This window comes from Pristiophorus japonicus, chromosome 2 (assembly GCF_044704955.1).
Source record: "Pristiophorus japonicus isolate sPriJap1 chromosome 2, sPriJap1.hap1, whole genome shotgun sequence".
Classification (NCBI taxonomy): Eukaryota; Metazoa; Chordata; class Chondrichthyes; family Pristiophoridae; genus Pristiophorus; species Pristiophorus japonicus.
The window spans coordinates 373,407,713-373,425,341 of record NC_091978.1 but is presented as its reverse complement, the minus strand read 5'-3'; the positions used below and the strand labels follow the sequence as shown (position 1 = coordinate 373,425,341).

The 17,629-nt window shown below is 44.7% G+C and overlaps 1 protein-coding gene across 4 annotated transcripts in view; it reads left to right on the top strand.

Moving 5' to 3' along the window:
- Positions 1–17,629, top strand: part of LOC139251034 (ubiquitin-conjugating enzyme E2 D2-like) — a 44,054-nt gene that overhangs the window by 13,873 nt on the left and 12,552 nt on the right. For 3 of the 4 annotated variants that reach the window (XR_011591376.1, XM_070873150.1, XM_070873151.1), the window contains exons 3-6: positions 3,216–3,265; positions 3,347–3,424; positions 8,182–8,287; positions 11,918–12,011. Coding sequence is in view for 3 of the 4 variants with exons in the window: in XM_070873150.1 (XP_070729251.1) it covers positions 3,216–3,265; positions 3,347–3,424; positions 8,182–8,287; positions 11,918–12,011 (328 nt within the window). In the remaining variant the exon portion in view is untranslated. The remainder of the gene's footprint in view (positions 1–3,215; positions 3,266–3,346; positions 3,425–8,181; positions 8,288–11,917; positions 12,012–17,629) is intronic. The other variant, XM_070873152.1, reaches the window with a different exon arrangement.

The window sequence follows — 17,629 nt, the reverse complement described above, 5'->3', positions numbered from 1 at the left end:
TCCCCCTCCCCCCCTCTCCTCTTCCCCCTCCCCCCCTCTCCTCTTCCCCCTCCCCCCCTCTCCTCTTCCCCCTCCCCCCCTCTCCTCTTCCCCCTCCCCCCCTCTCCTCTTCCCCCTCCCCCCCTCTCCTCTTCCCCCTCCCCCCCTCTCCTCTTCCCCCTCCCCCCCTCTCCTCTTCCCCCTCCCCCCTCTCCTCTTCCCCCTCCCCCCCTCTCCTCTTCCCCCTCCCCCCCTCTCCTCTTCCCCCTCCCCCCCTCTCCTCTTCCCCCTCCCCCCCTCTCCTCTTCCCCCTCCCCCCCTCTCCTCTTCCCCCTCCCCCCCTCTCCTCTTCCCCCTCCCCCCCTCTCCTCTTCCCCCTCCCCCCCTCTCCTCTTCCCCCTCCCCCCCTCTCCTCTTCCCCCTCCCCCCCTCTCCTCTTCCCCCTCCCCCCCTCTCCTCTTCCCCCTCCCCCCCTCTCCTCTTCCCCCTCCCCCCCTCTCCTCTTCCCCCTCCCCCCCTCTCCTCTTCCCCCTCCCCCCCTCTCCTCTTCCCCCTCCCCCCCTCTCCTCTTCCCCCTCCCCCCCTCTCCTCTTCCCCCTCCCCCCCTCTCCTCTTCCCCCTCCCCCCCTCTCCTCTTCCCCCTCCCCCCCTCTCCTCTTCCCCCTCCCCCCCTCTCCTCTTCCCCCTCCCCCCCTCTCCTCTTCCCCCTCCCCCCCTCTCCTCTTCCCCCTCCCCCCCTCTCCTCTTCCCCCTCCCCCCCTCTCCTCTTCCCCCTCCCCCCTCTCCTCTTCCCCCTCCCCCCCTCTCCTCTTCCCCCTCCCCCCCTCTCCTCTTCCCCCTCCCCCCCTCTCCTCTTCCCCCTCCCCCCCTCTCCTCTTCCCCCTCCCCCCCTCTCCTCTTCCCCCTCCCCCCCTCTCCTCTTCCCCCTCCCCCCCTCTCCTCTTCCCCCTCCCCCCCTCTCCTCTTCCCCCTCCCCCCCTCTCCTCTTCCCCCTCCCCCCCTCTCCTCTTCCCCCTCCCCCCCTCTCCTCTTCCCCCTCCCCCCCTCTCCTCTTCCCCCTCCCCCCCTCTCCTCTTCCCCCTCCCCCCCTCTCCTCTTCCCCCTCCCCCCCTCTCCTCTTCCCCCTCCCCCCCTCTCCTCTTCCCCCTCCCCCCCCGTTGTCAGAAACACATAGTGTGTCTCTCTGTCAGTGTCTGACGGAAAGAGAAAGAGACACTGACAGAGACACTGGGGGGGGGACCCCTGTCCCAGCTCGCTGTTGGAGGGCTCCTGGTGCTGCAGTCGGTGAGTAGAAACTTAATTTTTAATTTATGATTTTTTTTTAAAATTAAATTTTTTTTGATTTATTTATTGGTGGATTTGTTGATTTATTTATCATTTATTATTGATGACGGCTGTTTATTTGTAAAAGTGATGTGTTTCATGTTTGTGAAACTCCGCCCCTTCCCTACGCCTGATTTGTAACCTATGCCTGATTTTCTTAGTGTAGGCAAGGTTTTTCTGAACGTACAAAAATCTACACTTACTCCATTCTAAGTTAGTTTGGAGTAAGTTTTCGCTGCCTAAACTTTCAAAACAGGCGTAAGTGGCCAGACACGCCCCCTTTTGGGGGGGGGAAAAAACTGTTCCAAAATGAAACTGTTCTAACTGACTAGAACTGGAGCATACTAAATGCTGAGAATTGCAATTTCTAAGATACTCCATTCTAAACCAGTTGCTCCAAAAAAAAGGAGCAACTCGGGCCGAAACTTGGCCCCGTTAGTTCCTGCATATAAAATTGCCAAACTTAATTCTTTTAGATCCAACATATTTGGTAACCTGACTGGGCAGTCACAAGACCATGTCTTTCGTTGGAGACAGTTCAGTGTCATTCCATTGCGCTCAAGTATTATCTTGTACATAGGACTTCATCTTTCTCTCTCAATCCAGGCAATTGTTTTTCTGTGGCACAGAACCCTGTAAATTCAGCATGAAGAAAGCGTAACAGTAGAACATATGTCCTTTACTACTATCGGGAGTGGGAACAGATCATTCTACCAGAGCAATGGGAACCTCCATGGATCCCAAATGTGGAAGCTTTTACTTTCTGTTGCCTTAAGTACTTTACATGCTATGAATAGGTATTGTCTTAATGTATTGACAGAGGGAAATCAGCATTCTGGTGTTTGATCCAGAATGATTTGCATGGCTTCTCAGAATTCCACATCGAGATTCTCCTCTAGTTTGTTTTATTTAGAATCAAACAAATGAGGCTCCTGGATATGGCTCCTCATTCTGTAAATGTATGTCAGTTCCTCTGAAATCTCGGTGCTCCATTTCTGAAATGGTGCTCCTTGGTGCTATTTTACTGTATCCCGGTCTGGTGGTGAGAGGATACTTACGCCTGCTTTGAAAGTTTAGGCGGTGAAAACTTACTCCAAACTAACTTAGAATGGAGTAAGTGTAGATTTTTGTACACTCAGAAAAACCTTGTGTCTCCAGTGATTTAGAACTGAGGTCTCAGTTCCCAAAGAACCTTAAATGCAGAGTTACGGAAGACTGCCTGATGCAATTATGACAAGGATCTTAGCGATAGTGTCCGGTTTAATTTTTTCCCTTCTATAGTTGATGACGCCTTCCTCTGTAATTCACAATGAGGAAATTACATCTCTGATCGGCATTATTTATATTCATTATTAGAATTACCGTTGGAGCATCGTAGCATTTCAAAAACATGCTCGTATGACAATTGTTTGTGTAAATGTTATCCCAGTTACATTTCTGTGCTTCCTTTGTTGTGCTGCTTGCACTTGATCGTGACATTAGGAGTGCAGACTTACCACATTCTGCTCGGTTGGGCTTTAAAATGGACCCATTTTAAGGTTTCATTCTTAAAATAAACCATTCAGATTCTAAATGGAGTCATAAATAATCTCACTTGTAACTCACTCGGATATTGATTTGTTTTAAATATTTGCTGACACTGTTCTGATTGGGTGGCTGGAACAGACGGTCCCTTTTGGGTAAGTGCCTACCCACCACTTGGAGAATGTGCGATGTTAAGTTGAGCACAGACTGAAAGCCAGTGACCTAGTTTGTGGCACGTTTCAGTGATGTGTGGTGTGCAGTTTACCATCCTGTCTTTAGACTAAACACGGGTAAATTTAGGATCCGACTGTACAAGTTGTTTCACTTCATCTGTCTGTATTGGCTAATGAAGCAGTCCAAACTGACTTGTATTTCATACTAATGGCCAGTATTTCTTTCTTTCTTAGTGTTTCACTGGCAAGCCACAATCATGGGACCTGTAAGTATTTGTTCAACGTTTGATGCACAAGATTTTATTATTAAGGGATTGTAAAATTAATTTTTATTTCTCTCTCGACAGAATGACAGTCCATATCAGGGTGGAGTCTTCTTCTTGACCATTCACTTTCCTACAGACTACCCTTTCAAACCACCCAAGGCAAGTAGAGCTATTGACACATCCATCACTATTGGCGGTCAAACGCTTGCCTAAAATGTTACTATTTAAGTACTCTGACAAATTGAGTGTTAGATTTAAGCATTGGGGTGCAGAGGGATAAGTAGAAGATATATTCTAATGACAAAACTGAGGGAGGCATCATTGCATATCTGCTTAAATTTCCCAATGTAGTTGCTTGGAAAATGGACCATTTGTGGTTCTTGTGACTAACCTGCTAGATAATGAAATACTCCACATGTTCCCCAGGCTATCACTGGTTCATATCCTCTGAGTTCCTGATGGAAATGATCTCCTGCTGTGTGTCTGTACCCGTTGAAATATTTTTAAAAACTGGAAGAGCTGTATTCCACGTGTTACTTTATCCTTTTAGGAAAGCACTTAAGTTATAGAATTAATTTTAAAGATTTACAATATTCCATGATCTGATTGTGACAAGTATGTACAATGTTTTGCACAAATTTAAAGTAGATAATGTGAAAGTTGGTTATCGCGGTCTTTACGTGGTGCATCTTTTCCCACTTGAAAGGAAGACTCTAATGATTTAAGCTTTGCACTATTTGAAGCGATTTTCTTTCTTCCACTTTCCAAAGGCAATGATTATTTTCAGTGTACGCTTCCATGGGTGCTGATGGTCCTTCAGTAGCCACGCAGTCCCTGTGAAGCTGGTTAGTGGCTTTGACAACAACAACTTGTATTTATATAGCACCTTTAACATAATGAAACGTCCCAAGAGATAGGGAGGGCGAGGCCGTGGAGGGATTTGAAACTAAGGAGCATTTTGAAATCGAGGCGTTGCTTAACCGGAAGTCAGTGTGGGTCAGCGAGCACAGGTGACAATGGAAGACATCGCAGCCAATCCAGATTCTTCCCCCATTAGATGCCCACCGATGCTGCCTTTCTGGTTGGAATGCTGACTAACCTTCGGGAGCAGTACCTGGGCTCCATCCTAACCGAGAATTACAGGATTCCAGCCCTCCCCTAATTGAGATCAGCTAGCACAAGCTTTGCCAATGGGTGTGGCTTAGTGCTACAGTGGACATTCTTTAATACAGTAGGTATGGCGAGAAAGCAGGAATAGGGTACTGAAGTTAAATGTTCAGCCATGAACTCATTGAATGGCGGTGCAGGCTAGAAGGGCCGAATGGCCTACTCCTGCACCTATTTTCTATGTTGCTTGCGGAACCATTTTGACCTCACTATTTATTTTAGAGTATTTCCTCCTCGGCAGTACTTCCCGTAGCAGTGCCTTACAGACTAATCCAGATCAGGAGCTAAACATTACAACTGTGCTCCGAGTCGCAGATTGTGAAATCAGCTAGTGATTTCTGAAGTTACCTACAACCTTTTACTTCTGGCTATAGATGCCTGTAGATTTCTCAACCTCCACTCTGTTTAAAGATGGAACAAACTTGCATTTATATTGTACCTTTCAAGTCGTCCTAAAGAATTTCACAGCCAATTAAGTACGTTTGTAGTCACTCTTTTAATGTAGGCAAACGCAACGGCCAATTTCCCCCCAAACAAGATCCCACAAACAGCAATGAGATAATTAACTAATCTATTGTTGTGGTACTCTAGGGATAAGTGTTAGCCAGGACACCAGGCGAGCTCTGCCACTCTTTCAAATAGTGCCGTGGGATTTTTTATGTCTACCTAAAAGAGGTCTAATGTTGAATTCAAAAGACAGCACCTCTGATAGTGTCGTGCTCCCTCAGTACTGGACTGGAAATAATTAGTGTTTCTGGAGTGGGACTTGAACCCACGACCTTCTGATTGAGGTGAGAGTGCTACTTACATACGAACAATAATGGACAGGTAAAGACCACCTGGCCCATCCAGCCTGTCCCACACACTTGAGATACCTTGTGTATCACAACATATACACTGCACCCCACCCCAAACCACGTGATCCCCTGGGAGAGGCAAAAAAACAGTTTAAAAAAAAAACCCAGGCCATTTTGGGAAGAAAATCTGGGAAATTCCTCTCCGACCCATCTAGACGATTGAAACTAGTGCAGGAGGTCACTCTGGCCTTGGATTCCCTGCAGTATCTCCTTGCTGTAAAAGGTGATGGTGATCGCCGCCGCAGCCAGAAACCAATCCAGCTTTTGCTCGAAGGGAATTCAGTGAGTCTGCATCCACCACATGAGGGTAGCTTGTTCCAGAGGCCTGCTGTTCTCTGGGGGAAAGAACCACCTCCTGACATCTAACCTTGATCTAACCTTATACGACTTAACGGTGTGCCCCATGGTCCTGCCTAAACTATTTCATTGAAATAAACTGTCAGCTGAAACACCGTCTATTCATTATCTTATAAACCTCTATCATATCTCCCCAAGTCTACGCTGCTTTATGGTAGAGAGTCTCAACTCTTTTAACCTATCTTGATAACTGAGAAGCTTTAGACTTGGACTTAGTCTAGTGGCCCTCTCTGCACCCTTTCCAGAGCCTCAATATCACCCACTATGTGAGGAGACCAAAAGTGGACACTATTCCAAATGCGGCCTGACTAAGGCCTTGTACAAGGACAGAACTCTACGCCTCGTGTTATACTCAATTGTCCTATGGATACACTCCAGCACCCTATTTGCTCCAACTATCGCTGCACGGCATTGCTTGTGCATCTTTAAGGATGTATGCACTAGAATGCCCAAATCTCTTTCTATCTCCGCCATCTTTAATGTCTTTCCCTGGAGGGTGTATGAATGTTGAGCATTTGCCCTGCCCACATGCATAACACTGCACTTACTAAGTTATACATCGTTTTCCAATCTTGAGCCCAGTCTCCCAACACATTAAGAGCTGCCTGAATCAGACGAACCTCTTCTACAGTTCGAGCACTTGCACAGATCCTGGTATCATCTGCAAATTGTGCCATTGATGAACCAAGGCTGACACGAGGGTAACAGATCCCAATTCCTGGAGTTGGAAGCTATAGAACTTTTGTTTCTCACTCATTATAAAGGACTTAGCGGGCCCTTTAATTGTAAAGGGGCTCGGTGAGACTGTTGTGCGGAGATCTGGAGCAGAGCTATAATGTTTAGCTCTAACCTGGCTTGCTCTTAAACCAATGCTCTGCATTTTGGGATGTCAATTTACTCTACATTTGACCTGGAAATAACACTGAATTTCAGAATCATTTTGACAGGTGCACTATGCAGTGGAGTATTCAGGTTCATTTTTGTGTTTCTCAATCTTGAAGCAAAGGTGTTGACGTCCTCTTGATGCCTTTTTTTTATGGAGGGAAAACTGGAGAGTGCCAACTGAAAAGTGACTGACAGAAATCCTGGATCAGATCACTGCATGAAGTGGCCTGCAGACTGGAGTGAAAAGGCAAGAATTCTACAGCTTCAGATTCCAGTGTTCTGCTCTGAATACATAAGAAATCGGAGCTGGAGTAGGCCATTTGGTCCTTCGAGCCTGCCCCGCCATTCAGCAAGATCATGGCTGATCATCTACCTCAACTCCACCTTCCCGCACTATCCCCATAATCACTTAATCCCTCTGGTTCCTAAATATTTATCAACCTCTTGAATATACTCAACGACTGAGCCTCCACATCTCAGAGAATGCTACAGATTCACAGCACTTTGAGTGAAGATATTTCTCCTCATCTCAGTCCTAATTGGCCATCCCCTTAATCTGAGTTTGTGACCCCGTGTTCTAGATTCCCCAGCCAGGGAAAATATTTTCTCAGTATTAACCCTGTCAAGCCCCTTCAGAATTTTATGTGTTTCAGTTAGATCACCCCTCATTCTTTTAAACTCCATGGAATATAGGCCTCATCTACTCAATTTCTCCTCATCCCAGGAATCAGTCTGGTGAACTTTCGTTGCACTCCCTCTAAGGCAAGTATGCCTTTCCTTGGGAAGGAGAAGAGTGGAACTTGAGGGTCTGCCTGAGATTAAAATATAGCCTTGATCCCAGTTGTATGTTAGTGTTTTGTAAAATACCAGCTGATCTCCTGGGTTGACTGTGACCTGGAACCAGTGTGTGATGTTTCGCTCCTAACCTGGCTTGCTACACAAGGCCACTGCTCAGATACCCAGGTCGAGAATCGATCTTGATGTCTTTCAGATGAGACGTTAAACTGAGGTCCTGTCTGCTCTATCAAGTGGACATAAAAAAAGTGCGTGGCACTATTTTGAAGAGCAGCAGGGGAGCTATCCCCGGTGTCCTGGGGCCAATATTTATCCCTCAATCAACATAACAAAAACAGATTATCTGGTCATTATCACATTGCTGTGTGTGGGAGCTTGCTGTGCATAAGTTGGTAAGTTGTCCGCATTTCCCACATTACAGCAGTGACTACGCTTCAAAAGTACTTCATTGGCTGTAAAGCGCTTTGCGACGTCCGGTGGTCATGAAAGGTGCTATATAAATGCAAGTTGCTTTTTTGCTTCCTTCAATGGGTGGTTAATGGCAAGTTGCTCCAGATTAACTTCTCTCCTCTTACAGTACCGTCAAGATTATCTCAAATTTAAGAATTAACTCCCTTTTTTAAGACTGTTTAATTGTGACGTGTTGTATGTGGATTGTGGCAACTAAACTTTTACATAGAGACAAGCGAGCTTTTAGTTTGTGGACGGTGTTTGACTGGTTAATGAGCTCTCAATTTTCACATTTACAGTGAAGCATCGACATTGATGGTTTAATTGGTTGTTCTAAAAATAGTTCCAGAGCAAACTTGGCTTGTGTGTTGGTGCTGATTAAGTAACGTGTTCTCTTTCTTGCAGGTTGCATTTACTACAAGAATTTATCATCCAAATATTAACAGTAATGGCAGCATCTGTCTCGATATTCTAAGATCACAATGGTCCCCTGCATTAACTATTTCTAAAGGTACAGTGAATCTAGCTTTTATTGATTTTTGAAGGACACAATCGAAAACACCTAGCACTTTCTGGGCAAAGTAGCCAGGCCATTGGCTGCACTTTGAGCTTTGCCTGCTTGCTTTTGGTAATGGTTAAGAAAAAAAATGAACTCACTGGAAATGAAATGAGAAACAGTGGCTTCTTGGTAATTTTTCTGCATTGTCAATATTTTTAAAGAGGCAAACTTCGAGGGTAATTAAACCAGGGAATGGGAAAATAAATATGAATTAATAAGTTGGATGAAAAATTTTGTAAATTGATGAAGTAATGAGCAATTTTCAGTAGCTTTACAAAAGTTAGATTTTAGTTTTGAACTTTTTGTTTCACTGGAAACTAAGCCAGTATATGGTCGAGATTAAACTGTAAATAATCTCTGCTAGCAGCCAGTTTATGGGAGCAAATTAATCTCGTTTCCTTTGTCTAATTGAAGTACAGTTCCTTCAGATTATTACAAAATATTTACATAAACTGGAGGCATTGTCAATTATTAGACGTTGGAAGTCTTTGTAAAGAACCTTCGGACACCTTTACAAGTAAGAGCATCGTTATTTGTGTTTTACTACAAGAAATCTTCCCCTTTCCAGGATTTTCAATCTAATACTTTAAGTTCTGTGTGCCATTGCACAATTCTGCGACACTTGTGTAACACATCTCATACTTTACATCTAATCATAGGCAAATTTACTGGGTCCATTTATTCTACCTCCTCTGACGGGTCATTCTTGCCATTTGACCTCCAGCCCTGACTTCCACTACCTCTAGCTGCAGCAGACCACAGACAATCAAACTGAAAAATAATTGAACAATGCCCAAAGTAGGTGTAAATGTAGGAAAGTTTTAACATTTTTGAAGAACTATGATTCTTAATTAAGATAATTTTACTCTTGTTTCCGGTAGATGCTGTCAATTCGATAATGCATTGCAACAACATCATTGATTTGTTGATAACCAAAGTTAGGGCTCAGAGCTGCAGCTCAATCTGGAGCAATTGCACCTTGCGCGCACACTACAACATTTTACTTGTCCCTGTATTTAAACAATCCCTGACCTGGCCAACCTTTCTCCCCACCACACAATGCCCATCAGACACGCTGGGTCTCACCCCTTCCCCCGGAGGTGCTTTTCTTTCACCTCCCCCTGACTACATTCAGTCATCTGTGCTCCCCTATTATTTCCTGTCCCTCTTGCCCTCCTTCAGTTGTGCTGCCCCTGCTGATTGAGTCAACTCAGTATGAGCCTGGAGATGGCGACAGGCACCTTCCAGCATCACCAACAACAGTGAAGATATAGGTGTGGCTCTACAGCCACTGCACCCCAACCACAAGGATAACAGCAGAAACAATTATAGTTAGGGGAGAAAGCATAATTTTTATTTTCATCCATTCATATCTTTCAATAATTTTATTTCCTAACCTTGCTTCAAACTTTGAGTTTTATTTTTCTTCAATTCAAAGTGCACAGTATCTAAACAAATTAACCCACTTTCCCCCTAAACTACACCCCCTGCCCCCACCAATGTGCCCCATAAGGTGGGCTCCAGGGGTCCCTCGTAGCTGCTGAACCGACTTTTAATTTGCAGAAACTGCGTATGCATGGACTTTTGAATGGGCTGTGCAGCCCCCCCAAAAAATATGGGCAAAATTACCCCTCGCTGATTTCTTTTGTCTAACAAACCAAACCTCCTTCCTATTCGAGTATTGTAACCTCCAGATCACTGAACAATGGGTGACACACCAGTAGTAATTAGTTAAGTGTCGCACTGCCGATGGATACAAAACACTCTTAATGGTCATGTCCAAGCACATTCTAATGTGCAAAGTTCACCGGCCCAAACCTGCGTATCACCCACAACACTCGACACTTCAAGTAGACTGAGCTTGAAGAGACACTGCTCTACGTGACCAAAAGAATAATGCATTACATGATTCTCTGTGCTTATAAAATAGATATTCATCTGATTTTTACCATGGAAAAGTCACACATCTGCCACTGGTATCTGTTTTTAATTCTCAGCTTTACTTGCTTCCAAATGGTGGTTCTGAGTACCTGACCTGTAGCTATCCAAATGTAGATTTCACACTGGATTCCACTTTATTTTTTTCAACCCAATCATCTACCTTGACACATGAACAGCGGCGAGCTGTACAGGGTGTTGCTCGCTCTCCAGTAACCTGCTCAGTTTTCCCCTTCAGTAAGGTAGCAGCATTTGCTGGATACAGATCTGAGTGGCCACGTTGGTTTTTTTTATTTGTCCCCCTTGCAATGAAGTCTGTGGGGGAGATGCTGGGGTAAGTTGTGGCACTTCTATCACCGCTCTGGGATGAGTTCCGCCACCTGGGGAGCTTTTATTTTACAAATTTCTTGTTTCTTAAATACAGAAGTGCAAAAAAATAAGTTGTGTAAGGCTAATAAAAACACGGGCATGTGTGGGAGATGAGGTGCGTAACGTGTCAAAGACCCATTACTTTGTCCCAGCAGCTTTCACTGACACCAAAGTTGTCACTGGGCTGGGATTGGCACCTGAGGTGCTCGTGTCTTCAGTTGCGGATTTGTTCTGTATCTGGACTGGCTCATCGCGAGTGCTTTTGAGTTGTAATCCAGTTGTTTCAGTTCCTTGTCAATGATGAAATGTTACCTAGAACTGCTGCAGCATCTGTCCAACTTAAGGGTTTGGGATGGGAACAGGATTAAGATATAATTTTCCTGGAGAACTTGTGCTGCAGAATCTTGTGTACCAAGTGTTTCCTTATAATTAAATTTTTTATATATATATATATATTGTCATCGCTACAAGCTACTCTACACAAAGCACATCTAAGTAGCAGTTTTATTGCCCAAGAAACTTTCGGAAAGCCCATTATGGAATTGCATTGGGTTAAGTGGGTGGTGGAATGTATCTTGCAGTGGGTTGAGGCTCATTCTGCTCCAACCTTGGATTCTCCAAGTTCATAGCTGCACAAAAACTTTGTTCTATGACATCCTGCAGCTCAACTTGCGACTGAATAATTACCCTTGGTGAACACTTGTCGGTAAAAATCTTTGGAATCTGTTGTGGGCTGTTACAGATAGAATGGTTACAACATGGAAGGAGCACCTTGGCTAATCTTACTCCCCTGCCCTTTCCCCGTAGCCCTGCAAATTTATTTATTTCAGGTACTTATCCAACTCCCCTTTGAAAGCCTCGATTGAATCTGCCTCCACCACCCTTTCAGGCCATGCATTCCAGATCCTAACCGAAGTGTTCTATTACTTTTGAAGCAAAACCACTTCAAAGGGACAGTGGGAGGCACAGTAAGTGAATTGGAGCTGTAACTATTGACGGAATTTCGACTCGTATTTCACTTTTCCAGTATATTTCCTCCAGTGAGTGCTGACGTACTGGTTATTGCTAATCGTTGGCACATTCATATTTGATTTGCACTGAAGACTGCAAGAACATCATGAATAGGAAATGTTGACTTGGATGTTGTGCAACTTGAGGATTTTCTTGAACAACCAGTTTCATATTCAGAGAAAGATTACTTCAAACTCGAATAAATGGTAAATGTGTAAATGTTGAAGAATAAAACTCAATTGATATCACATCTTTCTTTTGCAGTTCTATTGTCCATTTGTTCACTGTTATGTGATCCAAATCCTGATGACCCGCTAGTGCCAGAGATTGCACGTATCTACAAAACAGATAGGGAAAAGTGAGTATCCTTTTCGGCAGCATTGTTCAATGTCAAGAAACTTGGATTTGATATTTTAAAGTGTATAGTCTTACGAATCCACTTTATGCACTGCTAAATGGCTTTTATATGTAAAATTTAATGTTTTGGATGCCAAATACAAAATGATAAAACTTCACGGAGATTAAATAGTCCATTTTTAAAAATGTATTTGACATGGTGCCCTCTAGGCACAATAACTACTCCATTACTGTGGCTCACCACTTGGTGCTGTAAAATGCACTGGAGTACCCGTTCTTATATTGCCTCTAATTTGGAATAGGATGAAAATATATTAACAGTCTACTTAAGATAGTCTAAAATTCAGTTATGGTTGGTTGCTGTATAAGTTTGTTAGTATCTTGGACGGAAGCTTGGGTAATGAGGCATACTGTGTCCGATTATGATGCCTTGATTTGGTTCTTGCAAAAGTTCAGTTCTAGCTAGATTGCCCAATGACTGTTCATCTGGCATGCCCATTTGTCCGGATTACAGCTGTTTCCAGTTACCTATCCCACGGATCGTTTGGTATTCCAATGCAATCTGTTGCAAATCTTGCAATCTTTTCTATAACTGCCTCAACCAGTAGGTCAAGGTCTGTAAAAGTGTTCCTTCATCCAACAAAGGTTTTTAGTGTGTCTGAAAGTGCTGGCAGGCACCTGTAAATGTTTGTTAGGGCTACCTTTGCCAATGGGGACAGTCTTCAAAAGACCAAGCTGCTCGGGGAAAATCTTTCAGTGAAAGATTGAAGTCTGGCAAGGCTCTGGGAGGTCCTATTCATCTCGGATCCCATGGCATTTGCACCACTCACTTGTGGGGAGTTTGATTCTATTTGTGGGTATTGGTTGCTATTCCTTTGGTGAAAAAGACTTTGACCAAACTTTTGGTGGCAATTCTGTATAAATCAAAGTGTCTCTGTTCCAAGGATCTTGAATTGCTTTGGTGTTTGTGTTTCTTGGTGCATTGACCAAATACTCTGCATCACTTTCTAAGTCAGCATCAGTTTCTAGGCCTGTGGAAGTGGATGCCTAGTCCGATTCAAGAATACCAATTCAAGAGCCGAGTAGCGATTCTGTTGAATGCATAGGCTTCTAGCGCCTGTTTGTCCATTAAAAAGCACCCAGAAGAGTTACAACAGGTCCAAAAGGTAACCTGACAATCTTGGGTGAGAGCAAGTCAGCGGAACAAAAGTCCCAAGCACTGGCCTGGCCCCTAATCCCACAGTGTCCACTGCAGCAGTGCTTTCTGAAGGGTGACCTTGATCAGGAACCATGACTACCTCCGAGAAAACTCGAGAAGGAAGGTCACTTGCACTGTTCCCTGGGAGTGGATATTCTGGGAACCTGGATGTTTTCAGAAATTGAATGAAAGCAAGGTTACTACTAATGCTTGATTGCAAAACAGATCTGTAATGCACAAGGATTCAAGAAATGGTTAGTTCTCCAAGTTGGAAATGGGGACTCACCTGTGACTTGAATGTCCACCATCTGTTTTCCCCCCCCCCCCCCCCCCCCCCCCAACAACACTGAGGTATACAGGTACTAACTGGACAAAAAAGGTGCTCTGGGGGAACCACCCTCTTCAGACATTACGCCAGCATGGACTGGTTGGGCCGAATGGCCTTTTGTCGTATATCCGATGTAATACTTTCGAGCAGGAGCGTAGCTGGATGTTGTGGCTTGTGAAACTGGAAATGGGTTGACAAAAGATTTTGGACACTTTGTTTTGGGTGATCAAGCTATGATTGGCACGTGTTTCAGTACAGAGGGGCCTCTAGCTAATGCTGATTGAGATTGCATGGCCTGGATATTAAGTGGGGCCAACACAGTTGACCCTTACAATGCTGGGCTGAAGCAAAGGACAGGTGGTGAACCTGAGGGCAACCAGTGATTGCACACTGAGTCTGGTTCGCATTCTTGGATAGGGCTGCATGCTTTGGAAAAATAGTTTTGGTGCTGGTAGAGCACGGTTCTGACACTGGGGTGGTTACATAAGAAGCAGAAATCGGCCATTTGGCCCCTTGAGCCTGTTTTGCCATTTAATAAGATCATGGCTGATCTGATCTTGGGATCAACTCCATTTCCCTGCCCACTCCCCTTAACCCTTCATTCCCTTATCGTTCAAAAATCTGTCTATCTCCACCTTAAATATATTCAATGATCCAGCCTCCACAGTTCTCTCGGGTAGAGAATTCCTTAGATTTATGACCCTCCGAGAGAAGAAATTCCTCCTCATCTCAGTTCTAAATGGGCGACCCCTTATTCTAAAACTATGCCCCCTAGTTCTAGATTCTCCCACGAGGGGAAACATCCTCTCTGCATCTACCTTGTCCAACCCCCTCAGTATCTTGTATGTTTCAATAGGTTAGTTCAGCACATTTCCTGCTGAATGGAATCTTCAATTGATACTGTGGGTCCAAGTGGTGCTGATTAGATAGGATGGAACGCATTGTGCTGAATGGGATTCCTTGTCAAATTATCTTTGGCATTATGGCTTGAAGTCTGTCAATGCAGTCTTGCCTGGTTTGTAGTGAAGCTCAGATTAATGTTGTGGGTGCTTTTGGGCAGGTGTTGGTCATGGTCATTATTGGTGATCAATGCCCCCAAAATGCCACAATGTGATAAACTATCATTTTATTTACATTTCAAGAATTTTACAAGATTAAAGTGATCATTTATAATTAGACCCCCCCCCCCCAGCTAAGAAACGATGTAATGTTTTATCAATTTGAAGATAATTTTATGGTTGAAAATTTTAATTACAGCTGTAATTAATTGGCTCCCGTTTAAACAATGCCTGGATTTTAAAAATTCCCATCCCCTTGCTTTCAAACCCTCCATGGTCTCACCCCTCCTGTCCTCTATACCCTCCTACAACCCCACAACCCTCCGATCTCTGAACTCCAATTCTGGCCTCTTGCGCATCCGCGACTTCCGTCGCTCCACCATTGGCGGCTGTGTCTTTTGTTGCCTGGGCCCCAAGCTCTGGAACTCCCTCCCTAAACCTCTTGCCTCTGTCCTCGAAGACTCTTCTTAAAACCTATCTCTTTGACCAAGCTTTTGGTCATATGTCCTAATATCTTCTTGTGTGGCTCTGTCGAATTTAGTTTGATAACAATCCTGTGAATCGCTTTGGGACCTTTTACTACGTTAAAGGCGCTATATAAATACAAGTTGTTGTAATCTGTGTTGGGATTGGGGAATTTGAGTGTGCACCTCGGCTGGGGAAAATGAGCTGGTATTCCAGTTTGGATCGAACCCTTTATACTGCCGAGGTGTGGAGTAGACACATCACGGTGCCTCTGTAGCAGAACTTCTTAGAAAGCTAGTCCTTTGTGATATTCCCATGTAGCATGGTGCCAGGCTACTGCAGCTGAGTGTGCCTGATGTAATGTGCAGAAGGTGATTCATGCAGGATATGCTTCCACATAAACCTCTGCTATTGGATGAACTGGGCAGGATTCTGACAGACTGCACCAACTCCTCAGGTCTTCCTGTGGGAACTCTTGGTAGTTCTGATGGTGTACACTTGAATCTCTGCAGATAGCTTTGTCTTGTAGTCCTGATTGTGTTCATAAAAACATAGAAAATATGTGCAGGAGTAAGCCAGTCGGCCCTTTGAGCCAGCACCACCATTCAGTAAGATAGTGGCTGATCATTCAGCTCAGTACCTCTTTCCTGCCTTCTCCCTATACCCCTTGATCCCTTTAGCCGTAAGCCATATCTAACTCCCTCTTGACTATATCCAATGAACTCACATCAACAACTCTCTACAGTAGGGAATTCGACAGGTTAACAACTCATTCAGTTCCTCCTTCTCACTAGACCCTCGGTCCCCTAGTATTTCCGGAAGGTTATTTGTGTCTTCCTTCGTGAAGACAGAACCAAAGTATTTGTTCAACTGGTCTGCCACTTCTTTGTTCCCCAATATTCCCCAAGGTTGGGGCACATGGGATTGGGGGTAGTGTGCTGACATGGATTGAGAACTGGTTGTCAGACGGGAGGCAGGGAGTAGGAGTGAATGGGGACTTTTCAGAATGGCAGGCAGTGACTAGTGGGGTACCGCAAGGTTCTGTGCTGGGGCCCCAGCTGTTTACACTGTACATTAATGATTTAGACAAGGGGACTAAATGTAGTATCTCCAAATTTGCGGATGACACGAAGTTGGGTGGCAGTGTGAGCTGCGAGGAGGATGCTATGAGGCTGCAGGGTGACTTGGATAGGTTAGGTGAGTGGGCAAATGCATGGCAGATGAAGTATAATGTGGATAAATGTGAGGTTATCCGCTTTGGTGGTAAAAACAGAGAGACAGACTGTTATCTGAATGGTGACAGATTAGGAGGAGGGGAGGTGCAACGAGACCTGAGTGTCATGGTACATCAGTCATTGAAGGTTGGCATGCAGGTACAGCAGGTGGTTAAGAAAGCAAATGGCATGTTGGCCTTCATGGCGAGGGGATTTGAGTACAGGGGCAGGGAGGTGTTGCTACAGTTGTACAGGGCCTTGGTGAGGCCACACCTGGAGTATTGTGTACAGTTTTGGTCTCCTAACCTGAGGAAGGACATTCTTGCTATTGAGGGAGTGCAGCGAAGGTTCACCAGACTGATTCCCGGGATGGCGGGACTGACCTATCAGGAAAGACTGGAGCAACTGGGCTTGTATTCGCTGGAGTTCAGAAGAATGAGAGGGGACCTCATAGAAACATTTAAAATTCTGACGGGGTTGGACGGGTTAGATGCGGGAAGATTGTTCCCAAAGTTGGGGAAGTCCAGAACCAGGGGTCACAGTCTAAGGATAAGGGGTAAGCCATTTAGGACCGAGATGAGGAGAAACTTCTTCACCCAGAGAGTGGTGAACCTGTGGAATTCTCTACCACAGAAAGTTGTTGAGGCCAATTCACTAAATATATTCAAAAAGAAGTTAGATGAAGTCCTTACTACTAGGGGGATCAAGGGGTATGGCGAGAAAGCAGGAATGGGGTACTGAAGTTGCATGTTCAGCCATGAATTCATTGAATGGTGGTGCAGGCTAGAAGGGCCGAATGGCCTGCTCCTGCACCTATTTTCTATGTTTCTAATATAAATTCACAATCTGACTGCAAGGGACCTACGTTTGTGTTCACTAATCTTTTTCTCTTCACATATCTATAGAAGCTTTTGCCGACGACTGGATAGTTCTAGTCTTAACAGATCAAAGTAAATGTCCAGAGCACTGTTGCCTCTAAGCTGCACAGCAATCTGCAAGGCCTCACGCAGGCTACTCACCGGCTTTTCCATTGTAAATATCAAGCATGTACAGAAATTTAAAGGGACTGCGTATTAAAGAAACAGGTTATGTAGAACAAAGTACAGCTTACAGGGAGCATTGGTACAGAGTCCCATTTTTTGACTTGTCAGAACCGAGAACTACAAAATACTTGCATTTATATAGCATAACATCACTGGTCCAATCAGTACGGTGGAGCAATGCTCCCGGTAAATAGACAGTTGCACTATTTTGGAGTACCAATGGAACTCGTGCTTGCGCTAGGAACTGCTCTGGTTAGATGATGCAAGGTACAGCTGAAGGAAGTATTGGCTCAGCTTGCGATCGAAACCAGCT